This window comes from Ahaetulla prasina, chromosome 1 (genome assembly GCF_028640845.1).
Source record: "Ahaetulla prasina isolate Xishuangbanna chromosome 1, ASM2864084v1, whole genome shotgun sequence".
Taxonomy (NCBI): domain Eukaryota; kingdom Metazoa; phylum Chordata; class Lepidosauria; order Squamata; family Colubridae; genus Ahaetulla; species Ahaetulla prasina.
The window spans coordinates 80,232,706-80,258,299 of NC_080539.1; the positions used below are offsets into that span (position 1 = coordinate 80,232,706).

The window sequence follows — 25,594 nt, forward strand, 5'->3', positions numbered from 1 at the left end:
CAGGCTCAAATAATGCTATTAGACAGCATAAATGACAAACAAATTCGCATGACTTGATCAACATATGGCGCTATTCTTTAGGAAATTTCAGGATTATATTGCTGAAAATTAGGTCATCTGAAACAAGAAATTGACCTCAATCTGGCCTAGATCTGTTTACCCTGATTTTTTGTGCTAATCCTGATATAGTATTAGGATAGAAGCATTTTACCACATGATTATACTGCTCTGAGAATATTGTAACCAGTTATTAAGAAAAAAGACAAAAGCTACCATCCGAAACACATTTCTTAGATGATTAATGGATATGAGTTATCAGTTCAGTGCTGATCCTTATTCGCCACCTTCTAGAATTTACATATTTGTTTATTGGGAGTCCTCTAGTAATTTCCTCCTGGCCATGGCAACATTAACACATTCATCCAAGAGCTGTTTGCCATTCCCCTTAAGCAACATTCTTTCTTTCTTCTTGTTTTTTGTTTTATTTTATTTCATATCTTTCCCCAACCATTATTCCAAACTCCTTAAAGTTATTTTTTAGGACAACTTGTTGTATTATTGTAGACCAGGGGTATCAAACTTGCATCATCACGGTGGCGTCACATGACATATTGGGACTTCCCCCCCCCTTTGTTAAACTGGGTGTGGGCGTGGCCAGCGTGTGACGCATCCAGCCCGTGGGCTGCCGGTTTGACAGCCCTGCTGTAGACTATGTTCTTAAGAGTATTGTGACCCGTGGTGGTGCAATGGTTAGAGTACAGGACTGCAGGCTACTTCTGCTGACTGCTGGTTGCCTGCAATTTGGCAGATCGAATCTCACCAAGCTCAAGGTTGATTCAGCCTTCCATCCTTTCGAGGTGGGTAAAATGAGGACACAGTTTGTTGGGGGCTATATGCTAACTCTGTAAACCACTTAGGGCTGTAAAGCACTGTAAAGCAGTATATAAGTCTAAGTGCTATTGCTATTGCTATCGTGGGACCTAATTAGCATCAATGAAGTCTTTCCCCCCTGATATACATGCACACTTGTGAACAAACTTTTAAGCAATTCTAGTACCAGCAATCTTGAATTCCTCTCTGTAGCTGGCTATGTCCAATTGTGCTTTCAGGGGTTGCATCATTGAGGATCTCTCCAGTTTGTACTATCTAGTCCTCAATGGCTCTTCATCAGGCACAGAAGTCAATCTCAGAAGGGCTGTTTTGAGATGTGTTTCACTGGACCATGTCTTAACTATCAGGATAATCAAAACAGAGATCACAGTGAAGGGAGACTGACAACTTACAAAAAACTGCAGATGCAGGATAGTAACTAGATCATTGTTGTCACATGTTATGCACTGTCGAAGTATCATTCAGGCTTCCTACTAACAGCTGGTCATGTGTCTTAAAACATCTGGTCTAGGAAGTGAGGGAGAATTTTTTAAAAGTGCATGGAGTATTTGGGGCTTTCAACTCATCGGTATGGTGTAGAAATTCTCCTTTTTCCTTCCTGAAAATACGAGTCCATTCAATTTCTCTGTAAATCTCTTTATATTTGGGCTGCTGGTCTGAGCTGAGCTTGGCAATTTGGTGGCAAATGTTTCATCACCATTCAAGGAGATATCGTCAGTGTGCTTTGAAATGTTTTCCAACAAATTGCCAAGCTCTGAGCTCAGACCAACAGCCCAGCTACCAAACTGAGCTACTTATATTCAAATACATTTCAACCTCCTTACATCCTTTAGTCTTCCTTGAATGATGGACCTATCATAGGTTCCCCTTGTTCCGTGTCATTGGAAAGGACACTGAATGAATGGTTGTAAATTGAGGATTACCTGTATTGTCACTGGGAGATTGTTTTAAAAAGGTCTTCTTCAGAGGTACTCGTCTTTTGCCAGGTCTTGGTCCTTACTCTTATTTTCTTTTACAATTCTAGTTCTCCTTCAGGTTTTAACTGGAGCTATGAATAACTTGAATTCTGCCTTATTCAAATTATTAAAATTAAATAAAAAATACAGCCAGCTGCACAATTAAAGGGAGAAATGTATGTGGAGAATTCACAACTCCAAAGAATTGCCAACTATAATAAAATTCTCGTCTTGCATATTACAGCACTAGCCAAGAATTAATTTGTATGACAAATCCCCAGCATCTGTTTGCCTAGAATGGGAAGCCTGCACTGATATGATAACTCAGCTGAGCCATTTTAAGCACTGTAATTGCAACTCCAGGAGAAGTCATGGTGATTGCCTTTGGATCAGGACTGGAAACAATAGGGATCAGGAAGTAAAGTTTTGCTTTTGAAAACGGGTAAAATCAGGCTTGTTTTCCTTTGGAGTTTGCCAGGAAGCCTTTTCTGAGGTGTCTGTTTAAGCCAATTCATTCAAGGAATAACATATTTACATAGCCTAGAGGAGTATCTAGAAGAGAAACTGGCCACATCCCCAAAATGTGGCTACGAAATTCATGCACATGGCAGCTTTGTTCACGCTTACAAATAGAGAAATCAAACATATTTTATCTTTTGGGAGAGTAAAAAGGAAATACAAGACATACAGTTGATGGTATAAAAAGCAGAATAAATCCCTCATATTAAAGCAGGCTCTTGAACCAATTTACTGAAGAAAAATTGTTCAGTTCTTAGGTCCATTTTGTAATCCCTATTTAGGTATCTTTTCAGTCTCCTAGATTAAGCGTTTTTTCTGCATAATGCCACTAGTTGTATCTTAGAGTTATTAAGGAAGCAGAAATAGTAGCATTAATGAGTATGGTATGTACTTACCAAAACATAAATAGAAGTCCAATAATGCACTCGCAAAGCAACTGATAATAGTACCATGGACCATGCTAATACATAGTATGGCTGATGCCAATTCATGTTTTTTTCAAACTTGAATCTAAGGTTGATCAAATCTGGGTTTGATCAGTAACTGGAAGAGAAAGATTGCCATGTCACTCAAAACATCACAGAAAAATTGCTGATAAGTTAAACAAATGATGTTTAATGCTTTCATTTCCTCTTCACCTACATTCTTCAGGGAATGCTTTGTCACTTCCTAACAGAAGAAAGAAGTGATGGAATGTGGTTGAGGGATACACTCTAAGTTTGGGGTCAAAATTCACGGTTCTTGGGCCCACTTCTTAGTAGAGACTTCACATCTTTGGAATTACCCTCCTAGGAAGGTCATTGTTGTTTTAAATTAAAAACATTTGGAGTCTATGCAACATATGGATTACTTGCATGCTAATAATTCAATTCTTTTCAATTCTTTAAAATCTGCATTCTGCATTGTTTGTGGTATTTTGCTGTTTTATATGTTTTGTTCTTTTCACTTTTCATAGCCAAAAATCTGTTGAAATGCCAGAATGTGTTATTATCTAAGAAAACAATGTTGATGGCAAGATATATTTTATTTATTACGCTTATATCTTAACTTTATTTTGTATATTTCAAGGTGATGCACACAGTGCTTCCTCTTCTTGTTTTCCCCTTAACAACAATTGTAAGGCTGCGGGTTTGGACCAACAGAGAGAGACTAGCTCAAATATGCTTTCTAAGCCTAAGGCAGGAATAGAATGTCTTGATTTTGAGTTAAGCATCTTGAGTTGAATTAAGCAACACGATGTCATAAGCTTAAAGAGTTCAATTTCTTACATTGTCAGTTTTGAACCTGGGAATGGACACTAATGGTAAGGGGGGTTGTGTGTGCCTTTTGTTAAATTTTGGACTGGAAAGTTTAATTTTTTAATTAGTTCCTCTCGTGCGCCAACTTTTCCCTCCTATTTGAAGTGACACAATGTTCTAGTATATACCATACAGACTCATCATTTAGATTTTACAGCAGCAAAAGGACACTGTCAACTTTGACAAATGACACCTTACATTCAGGTACAACAATGGTATTTATTCATCATAAATCAAGGCTATGACATCATCTCCCTAAAAGAGCAGGGGTCCCCAACCCCTAGTCTATAGACCAGCACCAGGCTGCGGCATGCCAGAAACTGGGCTGCACAAACAAGCGAAGCCTTATCCATGGATGCAGGCAGCATCCAAAACCACGCCCCCTTGGTCTGTGGAAAAATCTCTCTCTACAGAATTAGTCCCTGGTGCCCAAAAGATTGGGGGCCGCTATAATAGAGTATTCAGTGAAAGGATCCAGCCTATAATATACTTGTAGAGCAATCAGATTTGTGAAGATTTTTGTTTTACTTGTAGCGCAACCCTAACCCCTTCATGGATTACTGCCTTATTGTGGTGAAAGGACTTGTGTAACTCAATGAAGCTATGAGCTATGCCATACAGGGCCACCCAAGACAGAGAGGTCATAGCAGAGAACTCTGACAAAACATGATCCACTGGAGAAAGCAATGGCAACCCACTCCAGTATCTTTGCCATGAAAACCCCATGGCCAGTACCAAAAGGCAAAAAGATACAACACTGGAAAATGAGCCCCTCAGGTCAGAAGGTGTCCAATATGCTACTGGAGAAGAGCAGAGGGCTAGTACTAGTAGCACCAGAAAGAGTGAAGCAACTGGGCCAAAGCCAAAAGGATGCTCACCTGTGGATGTATCTGGTGGTGAAAGGAAAGTCCGAAGCTGCAAAGATCTTTTCTCCATAGGAACCTGGAATGTAAGATCCATGAATCAAGGCAAGCTGGAGGTGATCAAACAAGAGATGACAAGACCAAACATCGACATCTTAGGAATCAGTGAACTAAAATGGACAGGAATAGGTGAATTTAATTCAGATGACCATCAGGTATACTACTGCGGGCAAAAATACCTCAGAAGAAATGGAGTAGCCTTCATAGTCAATAAAAGAGTAGGAAAAGCAATACTGGGATACAATCCCCAAAATGACAGAATGATCTTAGTTAGAATCCAAGGCAAACCATTCAATAGTAGTCCAAGTCTATGCCTCAACCACTGGTGCTGAAAAAGATGAAATTGATCAGTTCTATGAAGCCCTACAGCACCTGCTAGAATTAACACCAAAAAATTGATATCCTTATTATCATGGGAGATTGGAATGCTAAAGTAGGAAGCCAAAAGATTAACAGAATAACAGGCAAGTTTGGCCTTGAAGTACAAAATGAAGCAGGGCACAGGCTGATAGAATTCTGTCAAGATAATACGATGGTCATAGCAAACACTTTTTTCCAACAACCCAAGAGATGACTCAACACATAGACATCACCAGACGGTCAACACAGAAATCAGATTGACTATGTGCTCTGCATCCAAAGATGGAGAAACTCTATACAGTCAGTAAAAAAAAAGTCCAGGAGCTGACTGTGGCTCAGATCATGAGCTTCTCCTTGCAAAATTTAGGCTTAAATTGAAGAAAGTAGGGAAAAGGACTAGGCCACTCAGGTATGAACTAAATCATATTCCTGATGAATATACAGTAGAGATGACAAATAGATTTAAGGCATTAGATCAGATAGACATAGTGTCTGAAGAACTATGGATGGAGGTTTGCAACATTGTACAAGAGGTAGCAACTAAAACCATCCCAAAGAAAAAGAAATGCATGAAAGCAAAATGGCTGTCTGAGGAAGCTTTACAAATAGCTGAGGAAAGAAAGGAAGCGAAAGGCAAGGGAGAAAGAGAAAGATATACCCAATTGAATGCAGAATTCCTGAGAATAGCTAGAAGAGATAAGAATGCCTTCTTAAATTAACAGTGCAAAGAAATAGAAGAAAACAATAAAATTATTATTATTATTATTGTTGTTGTTGTTGTTGTTGTTGTTGTTGTTATTTTAATTTCTATACCGCCCTTCTCCCAAAGGACTCAGGGTGGTTTACAGCCAGGGTAAAACAACAGAATGCAAAAATTAAAAACAAATTTAAAAAACAAATATTCGAATTTGGCTAGAAACTATAAAATCCAATAAAAACCCCATTTAAAACCCTTAGGCCAGTCCTGCGCGATAGAACAGAAACATTTTCAGCTCGCGTTGAAAGGTCCGGAGATCAGGAAGTTGGCGGATCCCTAGTGGTAGCTCGTTCCAGAGGGTTGGAGCCCCCACAGAGAAGGCCCTCCCTCTGGGGGTCGCCAGCCGACATTGTCTGGCCGACGGCTCCCTATGGGAGCGCACTGGTCGATGGGAGGCTATCGGTGGCAATAGGTGGTCCCGTAAATAACCCGGTCCTATGCCATGGAGCGCTTTAAAGGTGGTAACCAACACCTTGAATTGCACTCGGAAGACCAGAATAGGGAGGACCAGTGATCTCTTCAAGAAAATTGAAGATATGAAGGGAACGTTTCATGCAAAGATGGGCATGATAAAGGACCAAAATGGCAGGGACCTAACAAAGGCAGAGGAGATTAAGAAGAGGTGGAAAAATTACACAGAAGAACTGTACAAGAACGAACTTAACATCCCTGATAACCACAATGTGGTCACTTACCTCCAGCCAGACATCCTAGAATGTGAAGTCAAATGGGCCTTAGGAAATCTGAGCAACAACAAAGCTAGTGGAGATGACAATATTCCAGTTCAGCTATTCCAAATCTTAAGACAATGCAGTAAAAGTGCTACACTCAATTTGCCAGCAAATTTGGAAAACTCAACAGTGGCCACAGGATTGGAAAAGGTTAGTTTACATTTCAATTCCAAAGAAAGGTAATGCCAAAGAATGTTCAAACTATTGCACCATTGCTTTAATTTCACATGCTAATAAAGTTATCCTTAAAATCCTACAAGCTAGGCTCCAGCAGTATGTGGACTGAGAACTACCAGAAGTACCGGCAGGATTTCGAAGAGGCAGAAGAACTAGAGATCAAATTGCCAACATATGCTGGATCATGGAGAAAGCTAGGGAGTTCCAGAAAAACATCTACTTCTGCTTCATTGACTATGCTAAAGTCTTTGATTGTGTGAATCACAACAAATTGTGGCACGTTCTTAAAGAGATAGGAGTACCAGACCATCTTATTTGTCTCTTGAGAAACCTATATGCGGGTCAAGAAGCAATAGTAAGAACTGGACACGGAACCATTGTTTGGTTAAAAATTGGGAAAGGAGTCCGGCAATACTGTCGCCCTGTCTATTTAACTTTTATGCAGAGTACATCATGAGAAAAACAGGGATAGATGAATCAAAAGTTGGAGTTAAGATTGCCAGAAGAAATATCAACAACCGCAGATATGCAGATGATACCACTCTAATGGGAGAAACTGAAGAGGAACTAAAGAGCCTCTTGATGCAGGTGAAGAAGGAGAGTGCAAAAGTTGTCTTGAAACTCAACATTAAGAAAACTAAGATCATAGCATCTGGCCCTCTCAATTCCTGGCAAATAGATGGGGAAGAAATGGAGGTAGTGACAGATTTTATTTTCCTGTGCTCCAAGATCACGGCAGATGGGGACTGCAGGCAAGAAATTAAAAGATGCTGCTCCTGGGGAGGAAAGCTATGGCAAAACTAGATAGCATACTAAAAAGCAGAGACATCAGCCTGCCAATAAAAGTGTGTATAGTCAAGGCTATGGTTTTCCCAGTTGCAATGTATGGCTGTGAAAGTTGGACCATAAGGAAGGCTGAGTGCCAAAGAATTGAGGCCTTTGAACTATGGTGCTGAAGAAGACTCCTGTGAGTCCCTTGGACTGCAAGGCGATCAAACCGGTCAGTCCTAGAGGAGATCAACCCTGACTGCTCCTTAGAAGGCCAGATCCTGAAAATGAAACTCAAATATTTGGCCACCTAATGAGAAGGAAGGACTCACAGGAGAAGAGCCTAATGCTGGGAAAGATTGAGGGAAAAAGAAGAAGGGGACGACAGAGAACGAGGTAGCTGGATGGAGTCACTGAAGCAGTAGGCGTGAGCTTAAATTTAAACTACCATCGAGGATGGTAGAGAACAGAAAGTCCTGGAGGAATGTTGTCCATGGGGTTGCGATGGGTCAGACACGACTTCACAACTAACAACAATAGCAACCCTATATGTTTATTCAAAAGGAAAATCCCATTGCTTTCAAAGGACTCACATTCAAGAAGCTTGAATTAGAGTGAGGGTCCTTTTGTTCCCACCCAAAGAAAAGCATAAAGGGCATTAGTTATTCTGTTATGATCAAGCTATGCTATGCTGATATTATACCCTTTGTTCAGTTTTTAAGCAAGAGACAGTGACTTATTTTAAAGGTAAACTTTTTATCAGTGTTATTATATTTATCTGAAGGCCTTGAGCACAGTTGGAGTGGCTCTTATTATGTCCAGCTCTTATGGGCTTCAGTTATAAATATTACAGTGATTTCTGTTTTTCAAACCACTTCCAATAGAAGTAGAATTGTAAACTCTCTAGCAGTTGATAATTTGAGCTTCAGAATAGGTCACATCCTTTCCATGCAAGGGGCCCTGAACAAATTATCTGGCTTCTTGCTGGAAGAGTGGGTGTGGGGATCCTTTCTGAAGCTCAGGGGAGCTACTGATAGCTAATGCAGAAAATACTAAATGGGCCAATCTCCAAATAAAGCACTTTCTTATGTCTGTATGCATGGACAAAGCTAATTTAGATTCTGCATGACTATGAACTGAACAATTTGAAGTATTCCTTCTGGGAAAGCTTCAGGCATGACAGAAGAGAGTCATAATGGATGTGGATAGTGACTGCAGAATGAGTCAGATATTGGCTTTCTTTTGATGTAGCAGTATAATGTCTGAAAGGAGACTTACATATTTTCTCTCACATTGAGCTACAATCACTCTCACATCCTATAGCCACATTCTCATACGATTTTCCCCTTGTTATTAAATAATGCCACAATAAGATCAGGATAGACCTTTTCAGATAGCAAAGAAGCTCAAACTGAATCCAGCCTCTGCTTCTTTATACAGAGTGAACTTGAACACAGGTTCAGTGTACAGTTGATAAAAAGCCTCACATGGAGAGAGTGTGGATACATATGATTCAACCCCCAAGGGCTTTGTCCAGAGATTCAGTTGATTGCCTGGATTCAAAGCTTGGACTTGTTAGTGTAACCCTATTATTGTCAGAGAACAAAATTCAGGCGACTTATGGATGACTTGGCTTGGGAAACTGAACAAAGACTGAATTAATGACAAAATAAACTTAAACTGTTGAATTTTTCAGTAAATGTGGCAAGGGGAAGACCCATTTTGCTATTCAGAGAACACGAAACTAACCCTTGGCTTTTAATTTTTCGAAAGACCAACTGTTCCATGTTACTGATCAGCTTCTGTAAATCCTGATCTTTTAAGTGACTTCTTCCTAAATATTGTAAGTCCAGGCAGGCAATCTGAAATACCATTTTTTTTTACTATGTAGGTCATGGCATATTCAGGTCTTTTCCCGTGTAAGGTTGAGAGTATCTTGGCGACGTTTCGATGAGGTGTCATTCATCATCTTCAGGCTGGTGCTTTCAGCTTCATGCTTGTGCGAGCAAAGCATGGTCAGAGCTGCTGTCTCTCTATAAATACTGGTGGGGAGGTGGGGAGTGTTGCTGTAAGCAGGTTGATTGGTTGTGTGGTTGCATCTTGATTGGTAGATGGAGCGGGTGTTTGCAGATTGGTCGGCTGTTTCATAGCATCCTGTGTCGGTGTGGTCCTAGTTATGTGCCCATTAGTCTTTTGTGTTGTAATGACTTGGTTAATGGGCTTCCTGGAAACACCCTGAGTTCTGGGAATGTGACCTCCTGTAGTAGTAATGGGCTTCCTGGAAATGTCCTGAGTTCTGGGAATGTGACCTCCTGAGTCTTGTGCTGTAACGTCCTGGGTGGTATGTTGTGTTGTAAAGTCCTGAGTTTTGGTGTTGTGGCCTCTGGAGTTCTGTAATGTGATGTCCTGAGCAGATGGCTGTGATGCAGCATCCCGGGTTTTGGTTTGGCTCCGAGTCCGAGGAATCTGCGACTGCGACCTCCTGAAGTGGTAATGGGCTATGTGGAAATGTCCTGAGTTCTGGGAATGTGACCTCCTGTAGTGGTAATGGGCTGTGTGGAAACGTCCTGAGTTCTGGGAATGTGACCTCCTGTAGTGGTAATGGGCTGTGTGGAAACGTCCTGAGTTCTGGGAATGTGACCTCCTGAGTCTTGTGCTGTAATATCCTGGGTGATTGGTTGTGTAATATATATTACAGCACAAGACTCAGGAGGTCACATTCCCAGAACTCAGGATGTTTCCACACAGCCCATAACCCAGGTTGTTACAACACAAAAGACTAAAACGTTACAACACAAAAGACTAAAACGCCCACACAGCATGAACAAACGAGATGATACCTCCCGCCTACCAGCCATTTGGAAACCTGCCCTTATTGACAAACGAGTCCCTAACATGAGGAATGACACCAGACCCACACTCACGAGGTCCACACAGGATGTCACAGCCCATAACAGGTTGTTACAACACAAAAGACTAAAACGTTACAACACAAAAGACTAAAACGTTACAACACAAAAGACTAAAACGTTACAACACAAAAGACTAAAACGTTACAACACAAAAGACTAAAACGTTACAACACAAAAGACTAAAACGTTACAACACAAAAGACTAAAACGTTACAACACAAAAGACTAAAACGTTACAACACAAAAGACTAAAACGTTACAACACAAAAGACTAAAACGTTACAACACAAAAGACTAAAACGTTACAACACAAAAGACTAAAACGCCCACACAGCATGAACAAACGAGATGATACCTCCCGCCTACCAGCCATTTGGAAACCTGCCCTTATTGACAAACGAGTCCCTAACATGAGGAATGACACCAGACCCACACTCACGAGGTCCACACAGGATGTCACCACCGCACATCCACCCAGAAAGCAGACCCAAACCCACACTGATCATGAAGCACGACCAAGAACCAGAAGCCAGACCGCAGCTGCAACATTAGCCATTTCATTAGCCCTCCAATCCATACATGCAGCAGACTGACACCCACTATGAAGATGTAGCACGACCACAAAGCCAAACAACAGCTATGCAGCTCACCAGCTCAAATCCCTCTGCAACACAGACTAAACTGAGCACAACCAAGCCCCCACCCAAACAGGACACACCCCCAGCCAATCAGAGCACAAAAAAACCCCCATCCAATCAGAGCACAAAAACCCCATCCAATCAGAGCACAAAAACCCCATCCAATCAGAGCACAAAAAAAAACCCCATCCAATCAGAGCACAGCCAAACTCCCACCCAATCAGTTCAAACCCCCACTAGCAGTTAAAAGGAAGAAACAGCTGCGATCGCACACTGCTCCCAGAAGCACGAAGCTGAAGCCTGAAGATGACGAATGAGACTTCGTCGAAACGTCGCCAAGACACTTCCAATTTTACACGGGAGAAAACCCGAACAACCAAAGACCTACATATATATATATATATATATATATATATATATATATGTATATACACACATACATACATATATATATATACACTGAGCATATGCACCAAGACAAATTCCTTGTGTGTCCAATCACACTTGGCCAATAAAATTCTATTCTATTCTATTCTATTCTATTCTATATATATATATATATATATATATATATATATATATACACACATACATACAAACACCCGTGAAAACCTCAGAAAACAAATATATATATATATACACACACACACACACACACATACATACATACATACATACATACATATACACACACATACATACATACAATATAATATGTATAGGTATGTATGTGTGTGTGTAAAATATAAATATAAATAAAAAGGATCTGCAGAGCCATAGCCACAAAATTTAATATCATCCAACCCAACCCAATACAATACAACCTTGTCAGAAATCTCATAATATTCTGGTAATTTCACATGGAGATTTAAGGTGAAAATGCTGTAATCCCTATTGTTTTCAGGTAAGACTTAATGGGACCTTCGATTTTCAAAAATTATTAAAATTTTCATGGGATACCTTAGATGCATCAAACTTAAAAATTGTGCCAATCCCTAAACCAGAAGAAGTATAGGCCATTTCTTTCTCTTCTTCTTTTGAAGTCTCTTCATGTATTGTTCAAACTATGTATCTTTTTTTTTTCCTTCTTGGGCCCAAGATACCTTGTACAGCATAGATTATGGTGTTCCTACTCATAATCTTCCACTTCTTGAAAAACATTCATCCCCTCAGATGCTTTTTTGAGCAGAGGGGTATACTTTTTCAAATTCCTTTTTATGGAAAAACTTTTGAAATTTTATGTGGACCTTAAGCCTCCTTAAAAAAAAATGTTACGTAAGCTAGGGTCCCTTGTGTTTTGTTTCAGAGTTATTTTCAGGTTTATTGAACAAATAGCAGTGCAAATCTGAAAACAGAATACCTGAATAATGCCAGAATTTATTCCTTGAAACCAAACATCTTTGAGACATCCGTAGAGAGGCTCACCTCTCCTTTCAACATTTGTTTATAATATGCAGTTAATCAAAAAGGAATACTTTGAGATCCAATTAATTTCTTCATAAAACACAATATCTATTAGCGTATTCTGGTAAATGTGTACATTTAGCAACGAATGAGAGAAATTCATATTCAATTTGGTCATTTGGGCACTTGGTTAGCTTGCTAATCAATGTTAGGATTTTTCAATTCAATTCCCCATCTCTCACAAATGTTACAAATTAGAGCAGGGGTCTCCAACCTTGGCAACTTTAAGACTTGTGGACTTCAACTCCCAGAATACCTCAGCCAGGAAAGCTGGCTGAGGAATTCTGTGAGTTGAAGTCCACAAGTCTTAAAGTTGTCAAGATTGGAGACCCCTGAATTAGAATATGTCGAATTTTGGATCTTTGCTAGAGCAGGGGTCACCAATCTTTGGAGTACTCTGGGAGTTGAAGTCTACAAGTCTTAAAGTTGACAAGGTTGGAGACTCCTGTGCTAGAACATCTCTTTGGCTTGTACTGTGGCATGTCTGCAATTTCTGTTTTCTCAGTGATACTCCGCATGCCCCCCCTCCCCTCTGTTTTGAAAATGTCGAATTCCCTTATTGGTTTCAGAACTATCATTTTCTTTTTTCTCCCCATGGAAGCTGTTTTGCACCTTCTGCACAGGTAGGATTTGTTGTCTTTTAAAAAGACAGTGCAATATTGCATTGTCAAAGCGGGTCTGGATGAAACTGATAAGAGATAAACAGACCACTACACAGGAAATGCTGAAGCAAAGCTAAAGAGCTAATTCTTTACTTTGTAGTTTCAGAAGTCAGCCATGACCATTCAGGGAGAGAGGTGACCATGCTAGAAAGCAACACTTTTTTTTGATTTGCCTGTTCAGTCAAAACTTGACAAGCATTTCAACTTGTACGGCATAGATTACAGTATTCCTACTCTTAATCTTTTATCCTAATTCAGCTGTAGCAAATTCTACGCAATCAGAATAGAAAATGGCTTCAGTAAATAAAGTTTGGCTTTACTACATTATGGCTTTAGCATATTATGTTAGTGAGAACATAATGATTTGCATTTGAAGAAAACATACCTTTGTTTGAGATACTGAATTTATCTGAAAGAAGGATGCATTTGGGACAATTTTGGCACCATATTGATCTGGAAAAAAATTAAAAACGTAAATGATTTTTTCATATAAAAGAATGCTCCTCCTATTACAACATATTCAGTTAATCTAAAGATGGTAACTGTTTCTTTAGTAAGTCAACGTTTTTAAGGGGAAAATAATATTCCTTTCGAGAATGTTGAATAAAACAGGAAAAACTGGGATTAAATTAATTCGTAATACAGTTGTGGGTTTCGTGAACTCAGATTTAATTTTGCAATGCAGAATAAATTCAAGAAAGATACATCTATATACAATTAAAGCTCTCATTATGACCTTTAAATGTGTGAAACAGTGCATCGTAAGCAACAATGTTACCTCAATTTACAGAATATGTCTATAACCTGGGACCCATGACTCTGGAGGGAATAAAATAAAATTGCAGCTGCTTTGATGCTACTGGCGGCGGCTGCTGCTGCATTGCTAGGCTGGTTCTGTGATCATATAATCTTCATTTTCAATATTCTGTGACAGTTTCCCAGCCTCTCTTGCAATCCCTTGCTCCCTCTTCCACCCAGCAGTAGTCATTTACTTGTCTGTTGGGAAGAGAAGGAAAAGGAAGGGAGATTTCCAGTGCTTCTTACCAAATTCCCACAAGAAAATTCAATGGGGAAACTGGCAGTTTCCTTGCTCCTGCTCACATTGCATTTTTGCCTTATGTAAGGAAATATCTTTGAAATGATTGTCCTTCAGGTTATCTAATAGCATTTATAGATGAAGTGCTCGTTTACTGAGAGTCTATATTTGAAGGAGTTCAAGAAAAAGAGGAGAGAATAGTTTGCTCACCTGTCAGAATGATGTCTCTGTTTACCTTCTGCAGCATGCCTTCTGAGGTGCCGATGGTGGTGGTGGTGATGGTATTTGTGGTACTGGATTCATTGAGTTTTAAAAATATACTGATGGGCTGTACAGAGCTGCTTTTGGGCCTCATGCTGTGCAGTCCTGAATTAGTTTCTTATGAAATCTCCTTGGGGAGGATACACTCTCCAAGTTGAGACATTGGTGTGGAAATTCACACTTTTAAATCTCTGCATACTTATATTCCTTCCCAGCATTTGGTTTATGAAGACCTTAATTTTATAAAAAAATACATTTCAGTCCTTGCTGAACTGTTGTTGGTTTTTTTGGTCTGTATTTTTAGTGTGTTTCTAACCTGCCTGGATATTTTAGATGTTTGTTACCCTTAGTCTCTGCTTTGTAAATTGCAATTCATGCAGCATTCTGTGTTTAATTGATCTTATTATGGTATAGTTGTATCTTTTATCTGCATTATCCTCAAGTTCATAGAATTATTCTTAAGCTGAATGAATATATAATATTGATGCTTCAAATGGTCTTAGCTCTGCATATATTTTTTTTAAAAAATAGCTGTTGTATTAATGGATTAAGTTTGTTTTATCTTTGTTCTCTTGTATTCCTCACTTGGAGAACAATTTGTTACAGGAAACTATAAATAAGGGAATGCTTTGACCAAGTGTGAAAAATGGCACTAGAGACCAGAGGACATGAGAAAAGAAAGTTGCATTGCTCAAAGATGCCATCTTTCCTTTGGAAATGTGTCAAAGGGCTTATCTGAGAATTTCCCCCCAACAAACTCTGCAAGCTAACTGAGGCCTATAATATGAAAAATTTTAATTTTCCAGGTTTCAAATATCAAAGATACTATGTTTAATTGAAAAAAATATAGCATTAAATAATCAGCTCTCCCAGTCTGTGATATCATAAAAATAGAGCCGTATGTATGACATCCAGTGCTATAGTTACGTACGAATGAGCAAGTCATTTAAGAATTCAACAAAAATGTACTTAAAATTATTAACTGAGAATTGTTTTGCTAACTAATCAAACAAATGCTTACTACTATATTCAGTACATTGATCTTTGAAGAAGGATGTATGTATGTTTAAGTGCTATTATTAGAAACTATTCATTGTGGAGAAGCTGAAAACAATGTTGGGTACAGAATAGTTTTTAATAACATTAGATGAAATGTTAGTTTGGTAAATAAACTTTGTTTTTAGCCTCATTCCTGTCTCTTCCTTATGTTTACAGTATCATCAAAACTGTATTTATGGACAGTTCTCATGAGAGCTTTGACCTTGAGTGTTAATTGCCAGTATAGTGTTTAAAGTCTTGGATCTGGCTCAATATAGTCATTAAAATCTTGGATTGGGAAAAAACTAATTCAAGTCAGCACTTGACTATGGAGGTTACTTGTTGCTTTGGCCAAGTTACTGTCTTTCTATCTAGATTTTTTTTACAGCTTTCTCCACAGCTTTCTTCATTAATAGCATGAGAATTAATTTTAGTGGAGATTCCTGTGTATGTTGTTTTAAGGTCTCAAGAGAAAATGTAAGATATTAATGTAGTTACTGTCAGTCAATCAAGCTATCGGAATAATTAAGATTCAGGACAGATAAAAACATGTTTCTTGATACAGAAAATAGTTATCTTAGAATTGAGGCCACAAGATGTGATGATGGCCTGTAACTTAGATGGTCTTAATTTAGCTATTATTAGCTACTGTTTATGAAAGCTACAATTATAATTATAATTATAATTGCAATATCAGAGGTTATTGTCCTTCCTTAGGCATTTAGTTTGGTCACTGTGGCAACACAGTACTGAATTAGATCAACTCAAGACTCGTCTGTTTACTACTCAAGAACATAATATGTTTATTTGTTCCTTTTTTGTCCAGATGGAAGATGTCATAGCTCGTATGCAAGATGAGAAAAATGGGATTCCTATTCGTACAGTCAAAAGCTTTCTCTCCAAGATTCCCAGTGTTTTCTCTGGTAAGATTCAAAATACAGCATGTTCTTCATTCAGTACTGGAAAAAATACATGAGAACAATGATAAACTAGAAAATTAGTCAGACAAGATTAAAAATAATGACTATAAGTCTGTAGTAATTTACAATGAAGCTTCATTAGTAGTAAGTTCTATAAGTTCCATGCGGTGTTTATTTTGTGTAAGCATTGGGACTGGATACTATGCTCCACCTGCCCCCAGCAGTTTCTTCTTTGGAAGAAGATTTGGAGCCATGTGTTCCTGGAACATTAATATTGACAAGTGTCTTCCTCAGAAAATAAAAAAAATAAAAAGAAATAAAAAGGACAAGTACAAAGAAGGAGCTTCTGATCTTTTTGACAAAAGATTTAAATGTAATTAGATTTAACCTTCTTTCTCTAAAGTTACATCATAATTTCTTTCTTCCATTAGCTGTTGTTTCTAACCATCAAACTTATAAATTGCAAACTCATTTTTTTTCCAGCAAAAAGTCCATTAGAAGTTTCCAGTCACTTTTGTTATGCATAACTTATTTTTATTTCCGTTTCTCTTACTGTTGGCAGTATATCTCTACTTTGTAAACACTAGTAAGCAAATTCTTAGTTATCTAAAACATACAGATTTTTTTGAAAAATATCTATGTCTTTCAGAAAACTAACTTTCCATCATATTAAATATTTTTTTGCGAATTTAACTTGAGTCATTTTAACTTTATCAGAAGTTTTTTTTTTTGTGGACAAATTATTCCATTCCAATCTTCCATTAAACCACAATTTCCATATGGTTAACTAGCTAATATAACTAATCATATTAGTTAATCCCTCATATAATCCCTCAAATGTTACCTTATCCTCATATATTTCAATTATCAAAGTCCTGGCCCAATGCAAAATAATTTCATTATATACTTAATAATCAACAGTCAATTTCAGTTGGAGTCATAATTGGCAATTTATAGAGATGGCGAGATGTCTTCTGATTCTGTCCTTTCACTTGTTATCGTTTCATGGAAAGATTACAGAAGGGTAACACTAGGAGAGGCAATTTGATTGAGGAACAAAATGGAAGGAGCCAAACAGATGCTACATGATGATGATGATGATGATGATGATGATGATGATAATAATAATAATAATAATAATAATAATAATAATAATAATAATAATAATAATATTTTAATTTGTATACCGCCCTTCTCCCGAAGGACTCAGGGCGGTGAACAGGCAAATAAAATACAAACAAAAACATACACAATAATTAAAACAACCCTTTAAAAACTGATTCAAATTTGCCAGAAAATTTAAAATAACATTACACCCCATAAAAGTACAGAAATTTAAAACCCATCAAAATTCAATTAAAATTTAAAATTTAAAATCAGGCCAGTCCAGCCATACGAAATAAATAGGTTTTAAGTTCGCGAAAGGTCCTAAGGTCAGGTAGTTGTGAAGCCGAGGGAAGTTCGGTCCACAGGGTAGGAGCCCCACAGAAGGCCCTCCCCTGGGGCTGCCAGTTGACACTGTTTGGCTGACGGCACCTGAGGAGTCCCTCTCTGTGGGAGCACGGACGCTGGGAGATAGAGGCCGGCAGTAGGCGGTCCCGTAAGTAGCCCGGTCCTAAGCCATGGGCGCTTTAAAGTGGTAACCAATACCTTGAAGCGCACCCGGAAAACAACAGGTAGCCAGTGCAGTCTGCGCAGGATAGGTGTTACGTGGGAGCTCCGACCCGCTCCCTCAATAACCCGCGCAGCCGCATTCTGGACTAGCTGAAGTCTGCGGGTGCTGTTCAAGGGGAGCCCCATGTAGAGAGCATTGCAGTAGTCCAGACGAGAGGTAACGAGAGCATGAGTGACCGTGCATAGGGCATCCCGGTCCAGGAAGGGACGCAACTGGCGGATCAGGCGAACCTGATAAAAAGCTCTCCTGGAGACGGTCGTCAAATGATCTTCAAAGGACAACCGACCATCCAGGAGCACGCCCAAGTTGCGTACCTTCTCCATCGGGGCCAACGACTCGCCCCCGATGGACAGCCGCATCTGCAGCTGACTGTACCGAGGTACCGGCATCCACAGCCACTCCGTCTTGGAGGGATTAAGTTTGAGCCTGTTCCTCCCCATCCAGACCCGTATGGCTTCCAAACACCGGGACAGCACTTCGACAGCTTCGCTGGGGTGGCCCGGGGTGGAAAAGTACAGCTGAGTATCATCAGCGTACAGTTGGTATCTCACCCCAAAGCCACTGATGATCTCACCCAGCGGCTTCATATAGTTGTTGAACAGGAGGGGTGAGAGAATTGATTCCTGCGGCACCCCACACATGAGGCACCTCGGAGTCGATCTCTGCCCCCCTGTCAACACCGTCTGCGTCCGGTCAGAGAGGTAGGAGGAGAACCACCGATAAACGGTGCCTCCCACTCCCAACCCCTCCAACCGGTGCAGCAGGATACCATGGTCGATGGTATCAAAAGCCGCTGAGAGGTCTAATAGGACCAGGGCAGAGGAATAACCCTTGTCCCTGGCCCTCCAGCGCGACCAAACCTGTCTCCGTACTGTATCCGGGCCAAAAGCTGGACTGGAACAGGTCTAGATAGACAGCTTCATCCAGGTACTGGGGTAGCTGACATGCCACCGCACTCTCTACAACCTTCGCCGTAAAGCGAAGATTGGAGACTGGCCGGTAATTCCCTAAAACAGCTGGGTCCAGGGAAGGCTTCTTGAGGAGAGGTCTCACCACCGCCTCTTTCAAGGCAGCGGGAAAGACCCCCTCCCACAAAGAAGCATTTGTAATCCCCCGGAGCCAGCCTCGTGTCACCTCCTGTGTAGCCAGTACCAACCAGGAGGGGCACGGATCCAGTAAACATGTGGTGGCATTCAGCCTACCCAGCAACCTGTCCATATATCTAGAATCTCCCATTATTCATGTATTAATTGCATGATGATTATTATGGGTGATGGAATGCAACTCCTGTAGCAGTCTAAACACATATTTCTATTTAATATATGAGTGCTGGAGGAGAGGTGGAAAACTAAGCAACACCAGAAGAAGAACTTTGTATAAACCTGTGTTTCTGTACACAGAATTTTATTATGTGATGATTTATGCAGAGTAATGATTTTTATAGAAAAATGAGAATGAAGTTATTGGTGGATTGGGTTTGATGAGTGAATGAGCCTTTTGTTATTTATTGTACATCAAAATCAGAGTCCATTTTTCCAAGAATATAGGAAAAGCCGAGCACTTGGGATTTATTTCAGACTTAGTCATTGTCATACTTAATCATATATATGAATGCACACATATACACACAAACAAAGAAACCACTTTGTCAATGGAAAGTTTCATGGCATGTACTGCACACTCTTGATTGTAACTCTAATAGCTGCCTTTGCCCAGCCTTATTATGCAAAGTGATTATTATAATCTGCCATTTTTTTCATGGGAGCTCGAATTTAAGCAATTGGTATGTGTTTGCTGAACTTCTATTGACCTGGAACAATTTCTATTTCAGTTAAATCAGAACTGAAATTAAATGCAAATGAAATAATTTTACCTTGTTTTTGGCTAGTGATGATATTAAACAACTGAATGCTATTCAATATTCCGTGCCTCTGTTTTGGAATGTTTTATCATTGGCAAAAAATCATAGCAAATCTGAAAATATAAAGTATCTAGTGGGTTGGTATAATTGGAGTCCAGAAGCTCCCTGCTAGTGAACTATTTATTGTTCATATTCTTCATCATTTGACATAATCAGATATAATCATATTGCAGATTAGATGTGTTCTTGTCTGGCACTGATTGAAAGTGAGTATCAGTCATAAGGAAAGCAAGTTGACATTCTCAAAAGTGGTAATTACAGAGAGAATTGTCTAAACTAATGATAAGGTAAGAAAGTCAGATCAATTAATTATAAAAACACTGTGGAAGGATGCACAATTTTTGAGTTTTTTAAATGTGATAAAGAACAGTTGTATAAACATATATCCAAAGAGTAACTTTCTATTTCCTTCTGTTTACTTGAGTTTTCATAGCTGGATGTAAATGTTGAAAAATTGACGAAAGAATAAGGGGGAAAGAAACAACCATTATAACATGGCTGACTTGTCAGATGTTTCTGCATGATCAGTTTTGTTAAACAAAGTCATACATCCTAATTTATTTTATCCCCATCTTTAGTGAGTGAGGTGAATTTTAGTGAATGATTTTTATAGATAATAAAAGATCAGGAAATTTAATGGGATCTTTTTTTCGGCTTAATGGTTTGAAGAAGAAAAGTCTACATTTGAATTCAATCATTCAGGCATTCAATCATTCAATCATTCAATCACCTTCGCTATGAATTAAACTATCTACAATAAAGTCACATCTTTGGTTAATTCAGATTGCGTTCTGCAATATACAATAGCTTTGGATAGCACTTCTGGGAATTGTACTGTGAAAACTATTGGTGGTAATCAACCCCTTTTTGTGTTATGTCAACATTTAACCTGCTGTTTTACAGGTTTGTTGACTTTGACTCCTACAATCTTTCAAACAGTTTGACCTTTGAGAATAGCTTTTCTAAGCACAGGCTAGAAGTTGTCCAGATTCCTCTTTCTGCTGTCAGTACAATTCAAGGACAAGAAGGCCTCATGTTGCCAAATAATCTCTAATTTCAGGACTAGGATTCTAGTCAAGCATCTCACCACTTCTGTGAGTGAACCTGGAATAGAGTGAAATGCAGGTTGCATACATCTCAGTATTCCTCTTTTTTTTAAATAAATCATTTCACAGTATTTTGTTATTGGATACATTTTTAATGCAAGCCCACCAAGTTGGAATGTATCGACTCTCTTGAAATATTAAGATTAGTATTGTTAAGAAGGTAAGTGTAGCCACAAATTAATTTTCTGGCTAGACCATTTGCAATAATGGAGAACGCTGTGCTATTACAGACTCTATAAGAGAGTGGCTTTTATTGAACCTATTCCCATAAAAGTGTGATATCGCTCTTACTGCTGTCTGCCTAGCAGCATTTATTAAGGTGATGAGCATAAGTTTTCAGATTATTCTTTCTGCAATATGTTTCCAATTTAGCTTATATTTTATTCAGATAAGTGACACACAACTCACTGAACCGATTTTATTTGCTTGAATAAAAAGCAAATAAAGACTGCAGCCTTTCATTATTTTTCTTATTTTTTCCTTTTTCAAATGAACACTTTTTATATCATTTTCGGTTTTGAAATTAACTTTCTTATTTAGAATTTCTTCCAGGTAAGAAATTTAAAATTTCTTTTGCTTAAGAACTGAAAAGATTTGAGGTTGTCCTTTATGTTTTGATGGGATGAAGACAATTTTGTTCTCTGCCTTTCTAAACTTTAGGTTTTTGTTTTTAAGTTATTCAAGAGCTGGGACTAAGGGAGGATTCTTAATAAAAGATTCAGATCACTAAATGGGACAGGCTAAAGAAGAAGGGCATGGATTTGCTAGGGATAGCAATCTCTCAGAGTTAACTTTTCAGAAACTTTTGTTTAAAAAAAAAAGATATCCACCAACTGTGGCAACCATTGCTCTACTCACCTCCAAATTATTTCCTGTCTTTATTATTTTTATAAATAACTCGAAGCAAAAAACATACCTGATCACCCCCTTCCTCCCCCTATTTTCCTCACAACAACAACCTGTAAGGTGAGTTGGGATGAGAGAATGTGACTGTCCCAAAATTACCTAAGGAGAGATTTATAGTTTTAATTATGTAAAATCACTTAAAACACATCATATTTAAAAATAGTTTATAAGACTCTTCTCACACGTTTATTAATAGATGTAACTTCTGCTGATCTGAGATGGATAGTTGTTAACTTGACAGAAATATTTTGGGATTCTGATTTCAATCACAGTGTTTGGCATTTTGGCTAAGCTTATTTGGGGGTGGGGAGTGATGTTCCTTGAATGTCATAGAACAGCAGGAAGACAATAGCTAAGCTATTAGTGATTCTTGATATATGGTAAAAGAATTTGGTAGAGTCTCCGATTTCCAGTAAAATGTCAATATAATCAAGTAGATGCTGATGGATTTGAATCTGATGTAGCCTTTGGCTTCTTATATATTGGAATTGAAAACTCCATCCATCATGCACTGCTGCTAGGAAAAAAACAGATGTCAGAAAATCATTGAAATTTTTACAGTAATACTTACGGAAAACATATGTTGCATGATTTACCCTAGTTAAGTGTAGTTCAGATCTTGAAAATTACAAGAATTACATTATGTGTAATTCATGCAGATCTGTGATTTTCATTCAATAGTTGTTCAAGAGAGATTTTTTTCATATATGAATTGTTATAATTTAAAGATTGTATCCAAGACTGCTTTTTTTAGTTAAACTATCCTTATTTTTCATTCCTTACAGCTGTTTTCATTAATTAACTAGTTCTATCTCTACATTTTAAGTGTGTGTGTGTGTGTGCGCGCGCATGGACGTGTGCATGTGTGTCTCTCTATACATATTGTTTACATGCTGCCTTTTTTCTGAAAACCCAAAGTGGCATGCATAAAGTCATTCCTCATTTTATCAGGTTGAGAGATACAACAAAATTACCTAATGAATTCTGTAGCTAATTGGAGACTTGAGCATGGATCTCCTTCTTCTCAATGTAACATTCTGACCTATTTCTATTCCAATCAGGGATGAGAAACTTGAATCAACATTTGAACTTCATGAATATGTATTTTAACCGTTTCCCATTAAAAACTTGTTTAAAAATTTATGTTGCTCTACAATGGTTTACTTCATGATCAGTGGCACTGTGTTAATTCCATCCTATCAAGCCATATTTTTTTTTACTATGGTTTGTTGAACTGTTCACAGTTTGGCTAATCCAAAACTAAACAAATTCTCATTATAATTTAGTGTAATGCAACAAATGTCTTGGTTGGTTAAAGTATCTCTCCATATATTTTAATAAAATTACTTGTGAAGTCAGATTTTTTTTATATATCACATTTGTCATAATAAGGCAACACTACACTTATCACTTATGTAGTAAGATATTCCAATTTATGACATACAGCACATTGGGGGACAAATAATACCATGACTCTTTAACATATTTAGGTTCTAAGTAAACCAGCAAAGTCTCTTTGGATAGAGAAATGGGAAACATATAAATTTAATAAATAAATAAAAACAAGTTGTCAACTGTGTCTTTACATTATTTGTTATCTTATCTGCTTACAGGAGCTCATTCACTTGTTGTAATTTTATACAAATTAGCTTATCAATAGGTTCCTCCACTTCCTTTTGATATCTTTCTGTGTTGTGATAAGCAATGGTTCATTTTGACCATGATTTCTTAATTAAGTCACATCGATTGTGTGTCAAGCCCTTCAACTGAAAAGCACAATCAGGGAAACACATTCCACACAGACATTGTTTAATGGGTTTTAATGCCAAAAATTAGTACAGAAAATTGAGAACTGAGATAAGAATCCTCCAGTTCTCCTTTATTGGTGAGTTATTACTGTGGGATTTCTTTGAAGCTTTTGAAATTTCTTTTTCACAGGATGTCTCCAAGATGGACTATGAATCCATTTCTTTGACAAGCCAGTAGCAATCTTTCTGTAAAGGAATTTAGGACTGACCTTGGAAAAGGCATAAAAGAGGAAACAGCTGGTAAGAAAGGACTTGGACTGGAAATCGCACAGTCCTGAAACTGAAGCAAGTGTAGAAAGAAGCTCAACGTAATTCCATCTTGATTTTTTTTAGTATAGGATGGGGTGGAGATAAATTTGGTCAAGTTCCAAGATTATACTACGATATCCTACAACTGTAGAGTAGCATTTCTGGATTCCCTGCAGTGCCAGTTTCTTGATCTAGCTTAACTAGAAGGGCTGAAGCTTTCCTTTCAATGATTTCTGGTATCTAAAGTTACTTTTCCTCTCTTGATCTCAAGATCAAGAACCTCAGGATTCAGTCCTTGACCCATCACTCTTCAACAAATTTCGAAGACATAGAGAAAATGCCTATTACATTTGCAGATGACATTCATCTCCATTCTTTCTACCTCTGTTCGAGGGATCTGTTTCCCTAGGGTGGGGAACAATGGCCCTTTTATGACTTGTGAACTTCGAGTCCCAGAATTCTTGAACCTGTGAATTCTTAGGCCCAACAATTTGACACCCCTTCCAACTATGTTATTGTATTAAATATTTTCTCCGGACCTTTGCTTCCTGCAGGCATTTACTTGAGCCTCACTGAGTATAAATAAACCTTCGCATTTCGTCTCCCACTGAATCCCACCCTGATCTTGCTAGAAAGACAGTCACTATCTTTCAAGTGGGTTTGGGTTTGGTTTTTTTTGTGTGACTTGCAGCAAATCATGGCTGATAGATGGCAAAGAGGATTTTGGAAGCTGCTCTGGGCTGTTATTGGCTCAAATCTAAAGACAGAGAGATGGAGTATTTTTCTTTCATTGATGGGGAGATTAAGTTTGAGTCACATTTCCTGTCCTTTTCCTGAATGAGAACCTTTAGTTCAGCTTGTTCCCATGGAAATGGGTGCAGTGCTTGCAACATCATGAACAATAAAAAAATCATTTTATTTTTATTTTAATTTTACATTGAGGGAAAGTGAACCATGAACATATACAATGATGTAAATATTTGTTTAGGTTCTTGAGAGTTTCTGAGGAAGGGATGAAGGGAGGGGGGAAGGAAGGAAGGAAGGAAGGAAGGAAGGAAGGTAGGTAGGTAGGAAGGAAGGAAGGAAGAATCTATTCTGGAACTGCAAACTTTCAAGTTTCTAATCTAGTAAGAACACATGAGAATTGCTTCATTTAAGCTAGCTTTCTGGCCATATCTAAGATCACTACAAACTAATGCTTGCTCTGTGCTTTGAAGAATATCAAAACACAAGGAATTTGTGAGTCAGCCACAGATATAGAAGCACATTCAGTGTTTCTAGGTAAATGGTGTATCTTGCTCTCTCTGCCATCTGTTCCCTATCTCATGACATGTACAAGGCTGAGTCATCCTGTTGATTTTGCAGTTCCCAGTTGTTTCAATCTGGTAAGTGCTTTCCACACATTAAACTACCGGCATGTGGCACAGTAGAGTATGTGGACTATATCTAGCCAGTAAGAGTTGACACTGACTTGATAATACATAAATAATGATCAAATAAATCAATGTGGCACTGTAAGTTGTTATTTCAGCAACCCAGGAAGACTTCCTCACCTAAGAACCCAGCATTAGGACAATAAAGATGCTTTCAGAAATTTTCTCTCAAATTTTAAGCATTT

At 38.4% G+C, this 25,594-nt stretch overlaps 1 protein-coding gene across 1 annotated transcript in view; it reads left to right on the forward strand.

Annotated features, from left to right (window-relative positions):
• RGS7 (regulator of G protein signaling 7) overlaps positions 1 to 25,594 on the forward strand; it is a 202,254-nt gene that overhangs the window by 81,579 nt on the left and 95,081 nt on the right. Inside the window, exon 3 of the mRNA XM_058165755.1 lies at positions 16,218 to 16,314. Coding sequence (XP_058021738.1) covers positions 16,218 to 16,314 — 97 coding nt within the window. The remainder of the gene's footprint in view (positions 1 to 16,217; positions 16,315 to 25,594) is intronic.